We start from the raw sequence: 12,139 nt of genomic DNA, 5'->3' as shown, positions 1-12,139 counted from the left end.
TTTTTAAAAAAAAAAACATATTAAAAAGTTTTGTTTATTAAATCAAAATATAGTTTAACCTATATTTATTTAATGTTACATTCTTTGAAACACAATTAAATTAATTATTTTAAAAAAATATTTAAACTTTTTTTTATTTATTAAATATTTATATATATATATATTTATAAAAAAATTGTTATCAGTATTTTAACCGTATAGTTTATATAATAAATATATGGATTATACCCTTTATGCTAACTTTAACTAATACCCAGGTATTGAAAAAAAAATCCTTTATTTAAAATTCTTTTATATTATTTTTAATTAATAATTTATTTTTTCAAAGGCAAAAAAATTTATTATCAATTCTTTTTGTCTGTTTAAAAAATGTAGGGATAAAAATAATAAGTAACAAAAATAGTTATGTTTGATTATTATCTTTAACTACAAAATAAACACCATTTTCTACAGAAAGAATATTTTGTTTAACTTTTCTTTGAAGGAGCATTACAACATGATCCAGGGAAGGTCCACGTTTACTTGGAGAATTAAACATTTTATATAATTGAAGAAGACGTTCCGGTTTAATGCCTTCACTACTATTAGCCTAAAAAAAATAAAGAATAAAAAATTAACTATAAAAATAACATACAATTAGATTTCTTGTATAATTCCAGTATTGTTCTAAACTATCAATTATTGTACAGTCATCTGTATTAGTTTCCTCCTCATCACTTTCTTGATCTTGATTTGATAACTAAAAAAAAATTTGTTTTTAATTAAAAAATTAAGATAAAACATACAATTTTCTTAACTTTTTCTGAATTAATAGGTGTTTTAACGATGTTATAATCATCATCATCATTTACTTCTGATGGTACTAAATATCCTAGACATGTCCAATAATCACAAGCTTTTTTTACCATATTTCTAGGTAACTTTAATAAATCAACTATCTCTGATACCTTGTAATTTTCTTTTTCAAGAAAAACTAACAAAACACAAGCCTGAATAATTGTTACTGACATGTCAATATTTACACCATTCAACTCAACATTCATAACAACCATACCAGAAGTATTGTAATAGGTAAGTGTTCTGGAAGCACGAAACTCTTCAAATGAATTTTTATATTTATCAATAGCATCTTTAAAAATTTCTGGCATTTCAAAGTTTGTATACTCAATTTTTGGCCAAAAATGTTTTGAAATTACACGAACTTGAGTTGCAAACTTAACATTATCTTTCTCAATAAGTTTTGAATCTGTATGCCTGGAATCTTTGATATCCTTTAACATAACTTCGCAATTCTGTAATTCACCATCAGTAAATCTTCTTTTCATAAGTTCAAGATATCCTTTTTCTGCATCAATATCTGCAAATTCTTCTTCAATCAACCTCTCTGCCAATAATTGCCTATACTCTTTGACAAAAAGTTCTTTACTTCCATAAATTGACACAAGCATATTAAACAAGTCTGCACTTTGTCTATAAAATCTACTATCACCAGGTGGAGCATCTGGTGGATCAGGATTCCATTCTTGCCAATGTTTAATTGTATTCTCTTCAATAGAAGGTAAAAATTCATCATTAACTTGAGCCATATCTTCTTCATCAACAATCATTGCAGAATTTTGTTGAGTTTTTGTATGCCAATCACTTCCAGAATCATTAATTAAATAATTAACTATACTTCTAACTGTATCCGGTCTTTTTTTAATATAATCTTTTATAATTTTACATATTTTGTGCATCATAACACATGTATTATCAAGAATTTTTATTGACTCAACACATGAAGCATATACTCTTAATATCACATCTGTACTAACACCAACATGTAACAATTGCTTATTGATAGATTCTATTATACATTTTGAAATCATTTCTCTTCCTTGAACACCAAATTTACTCATAAATTTTCCAATAATTTTTATATTGTTTCCTGTTTCAGGATAAGCAATAATAGCATCAAAGATAGAATCAGAAATATTTGTCAATAAAAAATATTCAGCCCTAACTTGATAAAATAATTTAACTTCCTTTTCATTACTTAATTCTAATTCACCTAACCATGAAAATACAGGTCCCGTCTTTCTAGCTAATTGCCTTATAATATGTTTTTTTAAAAGATTCATTTTTTTGTGACTATTTGACATTCTAATAAAATCATCAGCACAATTAATAATGATTTTAGAAATAGTGTCTTCCATTTTTAAGGTATCTTTATTTGAAAATAAGTTTAAAAAATTAAGTGTTAATTTGTAAATATCATGATAAATTTCACTTGAAATTGATTTTTTATCTTTCATTTGACTTCTGGCATAAAAACTTAAAGTTAATATTTTTTCTAAAAGAGTTGATAAAGCACTACAACATGGAAATGATTTCAATGCTCCTCTTATAACACTCCACATATCTTTTTCAGCTGTTTTATTTTCTGTTACCAAATGACAAACTTCTTTTACACAATATTCCATTGCATCTAATAAAATCATAAATCTTTCCAATATTATCAATGGTTCCTTATCAATCAAGGAATGTAAATAATTTGCCAATCTTTCAGAAATTAATTCAGTATTGGCACCTGATAACAAATTTTTTGCCTCATCTGATGTAATTGTTGGTGGAAAACATAATAAACATGAAATGTAATAATTGAATAAATCCTGTAAATCATAATTTAGCTTATTTTGACAATTGACGTTATTGTCATCTCCAGAACTACAATCCATCTCCATTATACAAAAAATTAAGCGAGAAATGGAATACCAGTAGAAAAAAACAAATACTTTTTTCTGTTCGCGCTAAGATAGTACATAAACTTTACTCCAAATAAGAAAGTAAGGTGGTAGAAGGAAACAATTAATATATAAATGAAGAATTTCTATTTCTAGCATATAAAAAAAAGGCATAAAAAATTTATCTTATACTTTATTGAACTACAAATTTTATTTCAATAATTATATATATGATTCCTATTCTAAACAACAGGCCATCTCCATTGTTCTTCAGCTGGTTTTTCTACCAATGGCTCCCAGGCTTTTGATTCTAAAATAGCTCTTGCAGTTTGAAGTTCATATTCAGCTTGTTCGATGACTTCTTCAATTTGACCCATTCCTATTTTTTTTTCCAATTCTTGAATATCTGATACCTTAAAAAATTAATTTAATTTAATATATTAAAATAATACATACTTCATTAACGAGTGCCAATCTACTTTTAACAATATGTTCTGTAGACTTTCTATAAACACTTTCCATTGGAATTTTTTCAATTGTACGAAGAATACGGTCATAAATGATTTTCAAATTTCTATGTGGATATTCAACAACAAAAAGACCTGTTAGTCCGGTAGTCTATAAAAAATATGAATATTATAACAAATATCTAAAAATTACTTACTTGTTTAAAATGATTTGGAGAAACTTTACTTTTTTGTTTAAATCTATTTAGGTATGGATTCTCGTACATAGAACGTTGTTGAATTATTCTTTCAAATGGACGAGAAAGTTGGTACAGTTTAGTCAAAGATCTCATCCTATAATAGAAAAAAATATTTTTAAATGATAATTTTAAAAAAGTTATATTACTACTTCCCTTTTTAAAAGGGAGATTGTTATTTTTTTTCTATACTACACTGTTATCTCTTGGTAGACGACATACCAAAAAGTATCGATATGAGAATTTTTCCTTCTTCATCTGACAAATACTTTAACAGTAATAATTAAAAATAAATTTAATAAAATATTTTTAAGTAGATTTTCAAAAATTAATTAAAAAGAATATTTTTCTTGAAATAGTGAACAGGAGAGGAACCATATTATTTGAATGAAGTCAATCAAAAGCGTTATTAAGCATAGTAAAATATAATTAAGTTAACCTAAAATATGTATGAATATTTATTTTTTTTTTTGTACAAACCATGGTTAAAAATTTTTGTTTCAAATAATTACAAAGTTATATTCCCTTTCAAAAACACAAATTAATTAGGTAGTGTTGTTGATTATGAAATATTTTATCATTTGACCAATGTTTAAAAAACTCTATTGGAATAACAAACAACTTTTTTTTTTTCTAAATTTCTACTCTATTAACAATTTTTTTTTAGTATTTATAAAGTCAAAGAACTTTGATTTTGTTAGTTATGATTCTTTTTTAAAAAAAAGGTATTTTCTTCCAATAAATATTATAGATGATGTTTGTTTAGAAAGTATTAATTTGTTATGTTATGGTAGATGTTTAAAATGTCATCATACAATTAACTAGTTATTTTTCTTAAAATTTTACGCTAAATTTTATGAATTATTAAATTTTTGTACAAAATGACATCTAATTTTCAGTTCGACAGATTATTTATATATGAAAATGTTTTCAAACTTTATCAATGAAATAAATTCAAATAATTCTTATGTAGGAAATAAAATAAAATCCACAGAGGAATTGTCAAGTGATGTATTATCAAAAAAAATGGATACATCATCTACTCCTATGATAAGCAATTCATCAGAAGAAAAAAAAATTTCAACTGATAAAAATGGAAAATATATTGTGTCACAAAATCTTGAATGTAAGTTAATTTTAATAACTTAAAAAAAAATTGATATATTTTATAGATTTATGTAGAATTATTCAAGATTTGTCATATTTCAGTTCAAGTATTATATTTATTGCTAAGGGAGATCAATTTTTATTATGTACATATAATCCTTCATCATCATTGTTTAGTAAAACAACTTTACAAAGAAAATTTTTTACTTTAATAGATACTACATTTTTACCTGATGAAGATTCTCAATGTTGTATTAGTAGTGAATCAGCAAATTTAGTATTTAAAATTCCTCGAGAGACTCTTGATGATATCAATTATCTTAGAATTGATATTGATTCATCTAAAGATTTTATAGATATTATGTTTTTTGGACCTAGTCAAGTTATTGAAGCTATTAAAATTGATCAAATTACTTTCATTAATCCAATAGATAATTATTTATCTTGTCATGATAGGGGAGAATTTTTTATTGTTAGTAGTTTAGATATTTGGGAAAATTTATTTAAAAGACAACATCATGCTTTTTCTCAAGTAATACTTAGTTTGAAGAATGAAGTTATTGTTATTAAATTAAGAGAACAAAATACTGGTAAAATATCAAACTTTTGTATGGAAATTAATACCAATAATTTTATTCAGTATAATAAAGAAAAAGAATCTACTATATCTTTTAGTTATGGTGAATTTGCTAAAGCATGTAAAATTATATCAAAATTAAGTAGAGTATTTGCCTTAGAATATGTTAGTGGAGAGGCTCCCTTAAAAATGACAGGATATCAATCTGAGCTTGTTGATTTTGAAATATTTTTTCCATGCAATATTGAATAAAAACACTAATCATTATATATAATGATACATATTTTTTTATATTATTTATTATTGTTTTATTATTTATTGTTGTCTATAATGTACATCTTTCATTTATTATCATGTATAAAATTACTAATATTATATTTTTTTAATTTTAAATAATGTACTTTTTATTTTTGTTTAAACTTTTACTAATGAATCTCTACAGTCAAAGTGAAATTTGAATAAATTAGAAGAAAATAACATATTAATAAAAAAAAAATTTTTTTTGTAAATATTTAATTTCTTCGCTACTTTCTTTTTTTGTAATAATGCATTAACAAAATACAAAACTTCTAAATTCTATTTTTTTTTTTTACATATTTGGTATGACGTTTATCTAATATTACTATATAATATAAATATTTAATTACGTCTCATTATTTTTTTGTTAAGTAAAAATTAAAAATATTTATTTTTAAACCATTTTTTTTTTATAAATCAAATAATATTTTTATAATTATTAATATATAGTAGTAAAAAAGTATTGATTTAATTTGTACAAAAAGATTAATTTTATTTATAAACGTTTAATTCCCTATTTAATAGTAATCTTATCAGAACATAAAAATTTTTAATTTCTATCATACAAATAATAAAAATTTATTGAGTATTTTTATAGTTACTATTATTTTATATTTTTATTTTATCAATAATTAACATATAAAATGGGAAATACTACAAGTGAACATAAACATAATAAGAAATCATCAGTAGATCCCAAAAGACAATTTATTGAAACTCAGTTTACTTGTTATTATAATGAATTAATACGAAAATATAGTAAATTAGATAAGGAAAGTTTTATTGTAAGTTAAATTTCTTGTTAATGATTAATAAATTTGTATATATAGAAATTGTTTGGTGAAGAGTTATATCATCCTTTATGGAATTATTATTCCTCAAATTCAGATGATTCAATATCATTAAATAAATTTATAAGTAAAAGTGAACCTTTATTTGAAACTGATCACAAAATTTGGGAAGAAATTTTTAATGAACCAGAAGACATTATAAAAGCTTGCCTTTTAACAAGTGATATTGAAGAGGCAAATGATGATAAAGATTTTAAAGAAAGTATTATATGTAATATGAAGAAAGATGGAATTTCTAAGTTTATACAAAATGAATGTCCAAGATTATGTGATGGAATTCGGGAACATGTAATTTCTTTATTAACAGATAAGAAAAAAAATTTACAAGATTACTCTTCAAGTATTTTAACTCCTTTTCAAATGTTATTTATTAAAGCATCACTTAATCCTGTAATATATTTTAATAAAGAGGGAAAAAATAATAGTAATAGGTGGACAAAGTTATATGATTCTTCAGTTCATGGTGTTAGTTTGAATCGTTTTGAAAATAATGTATATGACTATAAAAAACCAACAGTCACAATATTTAAATTAACTAATGGTCAATTAATTGTTATTGCTTTAGATGAAGAATGGAAAAATAGTGTAAATTGTTATGGTGGTAATAATACTTCAGTAATACAAATAAAACCAAAATTTGAAAGAGAAGATAAAAGTGGATCATTTAGATGTAATTTAAAATTAAAAAGTGCACCAATGGGTATACAATTTGGAAGATATCTTAAAATAGAAAAAGATTTTAGTAATGTTAATGATATTGAAGTTTGGGGATGTGGTGCTGAGGATGACTTGACAGCACAAATGAAACAAAAAGTTTGGTACAAAAAAGAAGCTGAAAAAAGAAGTAAAGTTCCTTTACCAGGAGCATGGGATGAAAATCCAGATAAAACAATTCTTGAAATGGGTGGAATAAAATTAAACAATGAACGCCGTGATTTTGATCGCCCTGATGATACTATAGCAAGAAAATTTTAAAAAAAAAAGTTAATAATTTTTTTTTTATTTAATATTAAATTAATATAATACAATTATATATTAAAATTATTTTAATTCTATCTTTTCAATACCTTCAAAAAATTCTTTATCCAAAAGATAATCATATGCTCCACGTAGGAGAACCTGAAACCAAATACAAAGTAAACATCCTACAAAAGATGCTGCTGCTATGTTAAAAGGCCATATTGGTCCTAAATGATTTTCTATTTCAGGTACATTAACAAGAAATCCAAAAAGAAATTTTGTTGCTGTGGTTCCACATGCCATAGAAATGATTGAAAAAGTTCCAAGTATAAAGAGTGAAATATTTTCAAATTGTAATATTGTCATTTGTGGCCACATTAAGCTAGGCTTTTCTTTTACAATACCAATAACCATAAGTATAGTTGTTATAATAAATGATACAATTACCACAAAAGCTGTGATAGTTGTTAAAATTCCAGTTATATGATAAGTATTTTGTAAAACTATATTAAAAAAAAACTTTTTAATGTAAAAAAAAAAATTAAACATACAATAAAATGTTAAACCAGTAATTGCAAGAGTACTTATTCCAAGAATAGCTCCAATAATAGCAGCATCTTTATAATGAAATAATCCAAAAGCTGCTGGGGCATAGTAAAAAGAATCATTTTTATCAAATTTCTTTTGAATCATATTAATAATAGTGTATATATTATTTATATACAATAAATATACATTATCCAAAATTGATTTTTATGAATATAAAAATTTATCTAAGATATATAGGGCTTGACCTAATTTTGAAAACTTTTATGTAACAAAATTATTAAATTACATACATTGTTAAATTTTATTTATTAATAGTTTTTAAAATAATTTTCGTAAAATATTTTTCATCTTTTAAAGATTATTGAATTTTTTTTATAACATCTCTTTAAAATAAATATATATCATGGTAAAAAAAAAAACTTAAAAAAATAAATTTTTTTTTTTAATTTAACAATTTTAACTGATTAAATATTTGATGTTTCATCTATATATATATATACCATAGAAATAATTAATCAAGACCTAGACAGTCAAGTTGAATGGATACATCACTACATAAAGTTGTAATATTTGGGGTAAAAAAAATTTTAACATTAGAATGTTTAAGAATTTTTGTTGACGGCAAAAGAAGTTGTGTAAATGGTAATGATAAATTGAGGTTTTTGTCATTATCAATTAATAGTGTTGGGTGAGTGAGTAGAAGTTTGGATTGTTGATGATTGATTGTTGTATGAATAATACCAGTATTATCAAAAGTTGATGATTTATTGAAAGTCAATTTTTCATTTATAGATACTTTTGTATAAAATGTTATATATCTCCATAAAAGATTATTGTTAAAATAGTAACATACAGATGATGGATGTTGAAGATGAAAGTTTAGTGGATTTTCATTAATTTTTTCATACATTGTTTTATTAACAATATTTTTTAATTCATTATATGTTAAAGTTTTATCATTAACAGTACCTGTTAATGGTATAATTGAATTTTTTATCCACATACCACCATGTAATGGTATTGTATAAAGATTCATTTTTTGTTTTTTATTTATAAATCCATTTCCAGTTATATTATATTTTATCATATAATCATCACCAAATATTCTATTTGTATTAACTGTTTTAAACTTATTATTAATTTGTTTTTCAAAATATATTTTAAATTCTTCCTTAGCTCTATTTTCAATTAATTTTTGAAATTTACTCTTAAATAATTTTAAAACTTTACCCAATGCTGAGATTAAAATATTTCCCTCAACATCAAAATCAAATTCATCTGCCTTTACAATGGTCTTTGTTAACTTTACAAAAGGCATAATATCGGGTTTTATAATGTTAGTGATAAGATTTATTGACCCTTTATTTATTGTTGCAGTTATTGTCACATCACTATTATCAGTATTTACTATACCAAAATGTAATGACAAAAGCATGTGTACACGTACTTTAAGTTTTAAATTTTTAATCTAAAGAATATATATTAGAAATTTAAAAAAAATATAAAAAAATATTTTTTTTTATTTCTTACATTTATATGTATAGAATTTTTATCATTAAAATTAATAGTTGGATTAGATGACAAATCAACATCAATTATCTCTATTTTTTTGGCAATAAATGTTAATGGACCTTTATCTTCCTGAAAATCAGCATTTATTGTGGCACTGGAATCTGCCACTTCTCTAATCATATCATAAAAACTAATAAATCCAGAAAGAATGGCATTGTCGGTGAATGTTGCATAAACGTATGTATCTAATGTTGTTGTTTTCCCATATCCAATAAATAATAGAAAAATAAAAAAATAAAAAATGTTGGTGATAGTAGTAAATGGTGATAAAAAAGGCAAGAACATATTTTTAAATACTTTATTTAGAAAAAAATAATAAAAAATTGAAGATATATCAAAATATATTATTTTGTTTTATGTATAAAAATGTTATATTATATGATGTAATGTTTATATATATATATATTGATAAATAATAAAAAAAAAAATTTTAATCATGATTAATTACTTATTTCAAATTACCTTTATTTTCTTGTTTACCCATACCAACTATTTTCATTCCTCGTCATCTAATAATGCATTTAATGAAATTTTGATACTTTCTAAATATATACATTACTAATGGATAAAATTATATGAAAAGTATATTTTAATGATTCAATTTTTCATTATCACATTTAGAAAACAATATAAAGTAAAAAGAAGATAGAGTAAAAAGTTTTCATGAGAAAAGGAATGTTTATCAAAATATTTTATAAAAAAGGAGGATGATGAAGAATTTTAAAAGAACAGATGTACCATAAACTTCTTCGAGATACACTTTAATGAGGCGCTTAATGTTTAAGTCTGCCTAATTTTGTAGATTACCATCTTTTATTTAACATTTCCTTAAATATTTTCCTTGTTACTTCTTAAGTATCCAAAGGATAATGTTTAAATTTTTGACAATAACTATATTTATACTTTATATTTAATATTTTCAATATACTCTGGAGATTAACAATTTTTGTTTTAAACTTTTTTTTTTTTAACTAAGATTATATGTGTATGAAATATATTGTCTTTCTTCAACATTTTTTTTTAAAAGTCTTTTTCTTTAATATTTATTTATATTTTTATTGTATATAATTTTTAGAACTATTTTTTTTATTTGTTGGTTGAATTATATATCACTACTTTATCTAAATATTTTTAAAAATTTAAGATAAATGTAATTTAATATAAAAATTTTCTTTCTAATTTTATATAGTGAAAAGATAGTTTATTACTAATTTATTTTCGTTTTCTTTATAATACTATTGTTTTGAGTTATACTATAAAGTTTTTGGATATCTAATTTAACGAGAAATACTTTTAGTTATCTATATATATATATTATATTATATATATATATATTATGGTTTGGTATTATATTATATTAAAATGAATTCATCAACAGTTTTAAATAATTTTTTATCATATTCTGAGGAAACACTTAACATTGGTAGTTTAACTATTATAACAATATTAATTGTTGTTGGAACATTTTTTTTGGCATGTTTCTGTATCTTTTGCCCATCAATCTTATTAAAAGATAATGATCGAAGGTATGGTAGATGTGATAAAGATAGTTTACATATATCTGGAAATAGTAAAAGAGGATTATTATCATTAATGTTTGCTAAATTAGATGAATTTGATAGTTTGACACCATTAATACTATCCCCAGAAGGTAGTAATAATAATAATTCTTTAGCTACAGCTATAACAGAACAAGGGATTTTGATGATGGATGACAATTCATTAAAGAATAATTTATTTCAAAAGATTGTATCTTCACCAGCTGCTTTAAGAAATATTTTAAGCCGTTCATGTAGTGGAAGTTCAGTGACACATAAAAATTCATCTTCAACACAGTCAAGTGAAGATGGTAAAATTAATATGGCACCAGAAGAAATTAAACAGGCAATGGTGGCAGAATTTTTAACAACACATACATCAAGTAATAGTCCACCACCTATTAAAAGAACAACTTATGGTGAAACATTAATTGCTCCATTAACAAATTTTAATAAAAATGTTATGCGTAAGTAATTTATGATTGTATTTAATTAATTTTTATTTATAGTAAGAATACAACCATCAACTAGTATATTATTAACACCAGAAAGTCGTGTAACTACATTTGACTACACTACATCAAAATCATGTGCTACAATACCAGAAGATGATGAAGAAGGAGAATCAATTTATGGTGATGATTTAGTTAGTATTGATAGAACAGTTATTTCAAATGCTAATAATCAAAATAATTATATTAAATATACTAATAAATATAATTTAAGTATATATGGTAGTATTCCAAGACCATGTAATACACAATCACCACCACCACCAAGTTATCCACCACCAACACCTCCAGATAGAAGGAAGTTAGATTTAGAAAAATTTATTAAACCAGAATCACCAACTAAAAAATCAGGTATTTCAAATTTATCAACACCTACTAGTAGTGTTGGAGGTTCAAATTCAATAGTTGATGATACATGTAGTAGTGTAAGTGAAGAAAGTTTTATTGAAAATGAAGAGGTATGTGAAAATAATCATATTGATGGTACCTATCAACTTCCTAGAATAGATGAAGTTTCTGAAAGTCTTACTACCGGAAGTAAAACAATTGATTCAATTGCAACAATGGAATCATATACTAATAGTAATTTTATTAATCCCCCTACAACAGGTTTTAAGATGGCTCGTAGTGTTTCTGAACAATTTGAATTAGGTTTTAATAATAGAAAGATAGACAATCAAAATTAGATATTTAAAATAATGTTAAAATTTTCCTACCTATTTCTTTTATTTTCTATTATAACATTTATTT

General features: G+C 23.2%; 7 protein-coding genes across 7 annotated transcripts; 3 read left to right on the top strand and 4 right to left on the bottom strand.

Moving 5' to 3' along the window:
• Positions 1–403: 403 nt before the first annotated feature.
• On the bottom strand, positions 404–2,723 carry SRAE_1000264700 (Anaphase-promoting complex subunit 2; the record flags this gene model as incomplete). Its single annotated transcript, XM_024649748.1, has 3 exons — positions 404–589; positions 635–739; positions 786–2,723. 3 exons carry the CDS (start codon positions 2,721–2,723, stop codon positions 404–406), a joined length of 2,229 nt encoding a protein of 742 aa, XP_024503594.1.
• A 242-nt stretch (positions 2,724–2,965) lies between these two features.
• SRAE_1000264600 (NADH dehydrogenase [ubiquinone] 1 alpha subcomplex subunit 5) lies at positions 2,966–3,456 on the bottom strand (the record flags this gene model as incomplete). Its single annotated transcript, XM_024649747.1, has 3 exons — positions 2,966–3,136; positions 3,180–3,341; positions 3,388–3,456. The coding sequence occupies 3 exons, from the start codon at positions 3,454–3,456 to the stop codon at positions 2,966–2,968; spliced, it is 402 nt and encodes a 133-aa protein (XP_024503593.1).
• Positions 3,457–4,452: 996 nt separating this feature from the next.
• SRAE_1000264500 (Rad9/Ddc1 family-containing protein) lies at positions 4,453–5,362 on the top strand (the record flags this gene model as incomplete). Its single annotated transcript, XM_024649746.1, has 2 exons — positions 4,453–4,552; positions 4,599–5,362. The coding sequence occupies 2 exons, from the start codon at positions 4,453–4,455 to the stop codon at positions 5,360–5,362; spliced, it is 864 nt and encodes a 287-aa protein (XP_024503592.1).
• A 689-nt stretch (positions 5,363–6,051) lies between these two features.
• On the top strand, positions 6,052–7,233 carry SRAE_1000264400 (TLDc domain-containing protein; the record flags this gene model as incomplete). Its single annotated transcript, XM_024649745.1, has 2 exons — positions 6,052–6,192; positions 6,238–7,233. 2 exons carry the CDS (start codon positions 6,052–6,054, stop codon positions 7,231–7,233), a joined length of 1,137 nt encoding a protein of 378 aa, XP_024503591.1.
• A 66-nt stretch (positions 7,234–7,299) lies between these two features.
• On the bottom strand, positions 7,300–7,911 carry SRAE_1000264300 (Hypothetical protein; the record flags this gene model as incomplete). Its single annotated transcript, XM_024649744.1, has 2 exons — positions 7,300–7,721; positions 7,770–7,911. 2 exons carry the CDS (start codon positions 7,909–7,911, stop codon positions 7,300–7,302), a joined length of 564 nt encoding a protein of 187 aa, XP_024503590.1.
• A 367-nt stretch (positions 7,912–8,278) lies between these two features.
• SRAE_1000264200 (Hypothetical protein) lies at positions 8,279–9,459 on the bottom strand (the record flags this gene model as incomplete). Its single annotated transcript, XM_024649743.1, has 2 exons — positions 8,279–9,235; positions 9,298–9,459. The coding sequence occupies 2 exons, from the start codon at positions 9,457–9,459 to the stop codon at positions 8,279–8,281; spliced, it is 1,119 nt and encodes a 372-aa protein (XP_024503589.1).
• A 1,242-nt stretch (positions 9,460–10,701) lies between these two features.
• On the top strand, positions 10,702–12,075 carry SRAE_1000264100 (Hypothetical protein; the record flags this gene model as incomplete). The annotated part of the gene is made up of 2 exons (XM_024649742.1): positions 10,702–11,344; positions 11,387–12,075. 2 exons carry the CDS (start codon positions 10,702–10,704, stop codon positions 12,073–12,075), a joined length of 1,332 nt encoding a protein of 443 aa, XP_024503588.1.
• Between the last annotated feature and the right edge of the window lie 64 nt (positions 12,076–12,139).

Source organism: Strongyloides ratti (genome assembly GCF_001040885.1).
Source record: "Strongyloides ratti genome assembly S_ratti_ED321, chromosome : 1".
Taxonomy (NCBI): domain Eukaryota; kingdom Metazoa; phylum Nematoda; class Chromadorea; order Rhabditida; family Strongyloididae; genus Strongyloides; species Strongyloides ratti.
The sequence above is the reverse complement of the archived record's forward strand: the minus strand, read 5'-3'. Positions and strand labels throughout refer to the sequence as shown.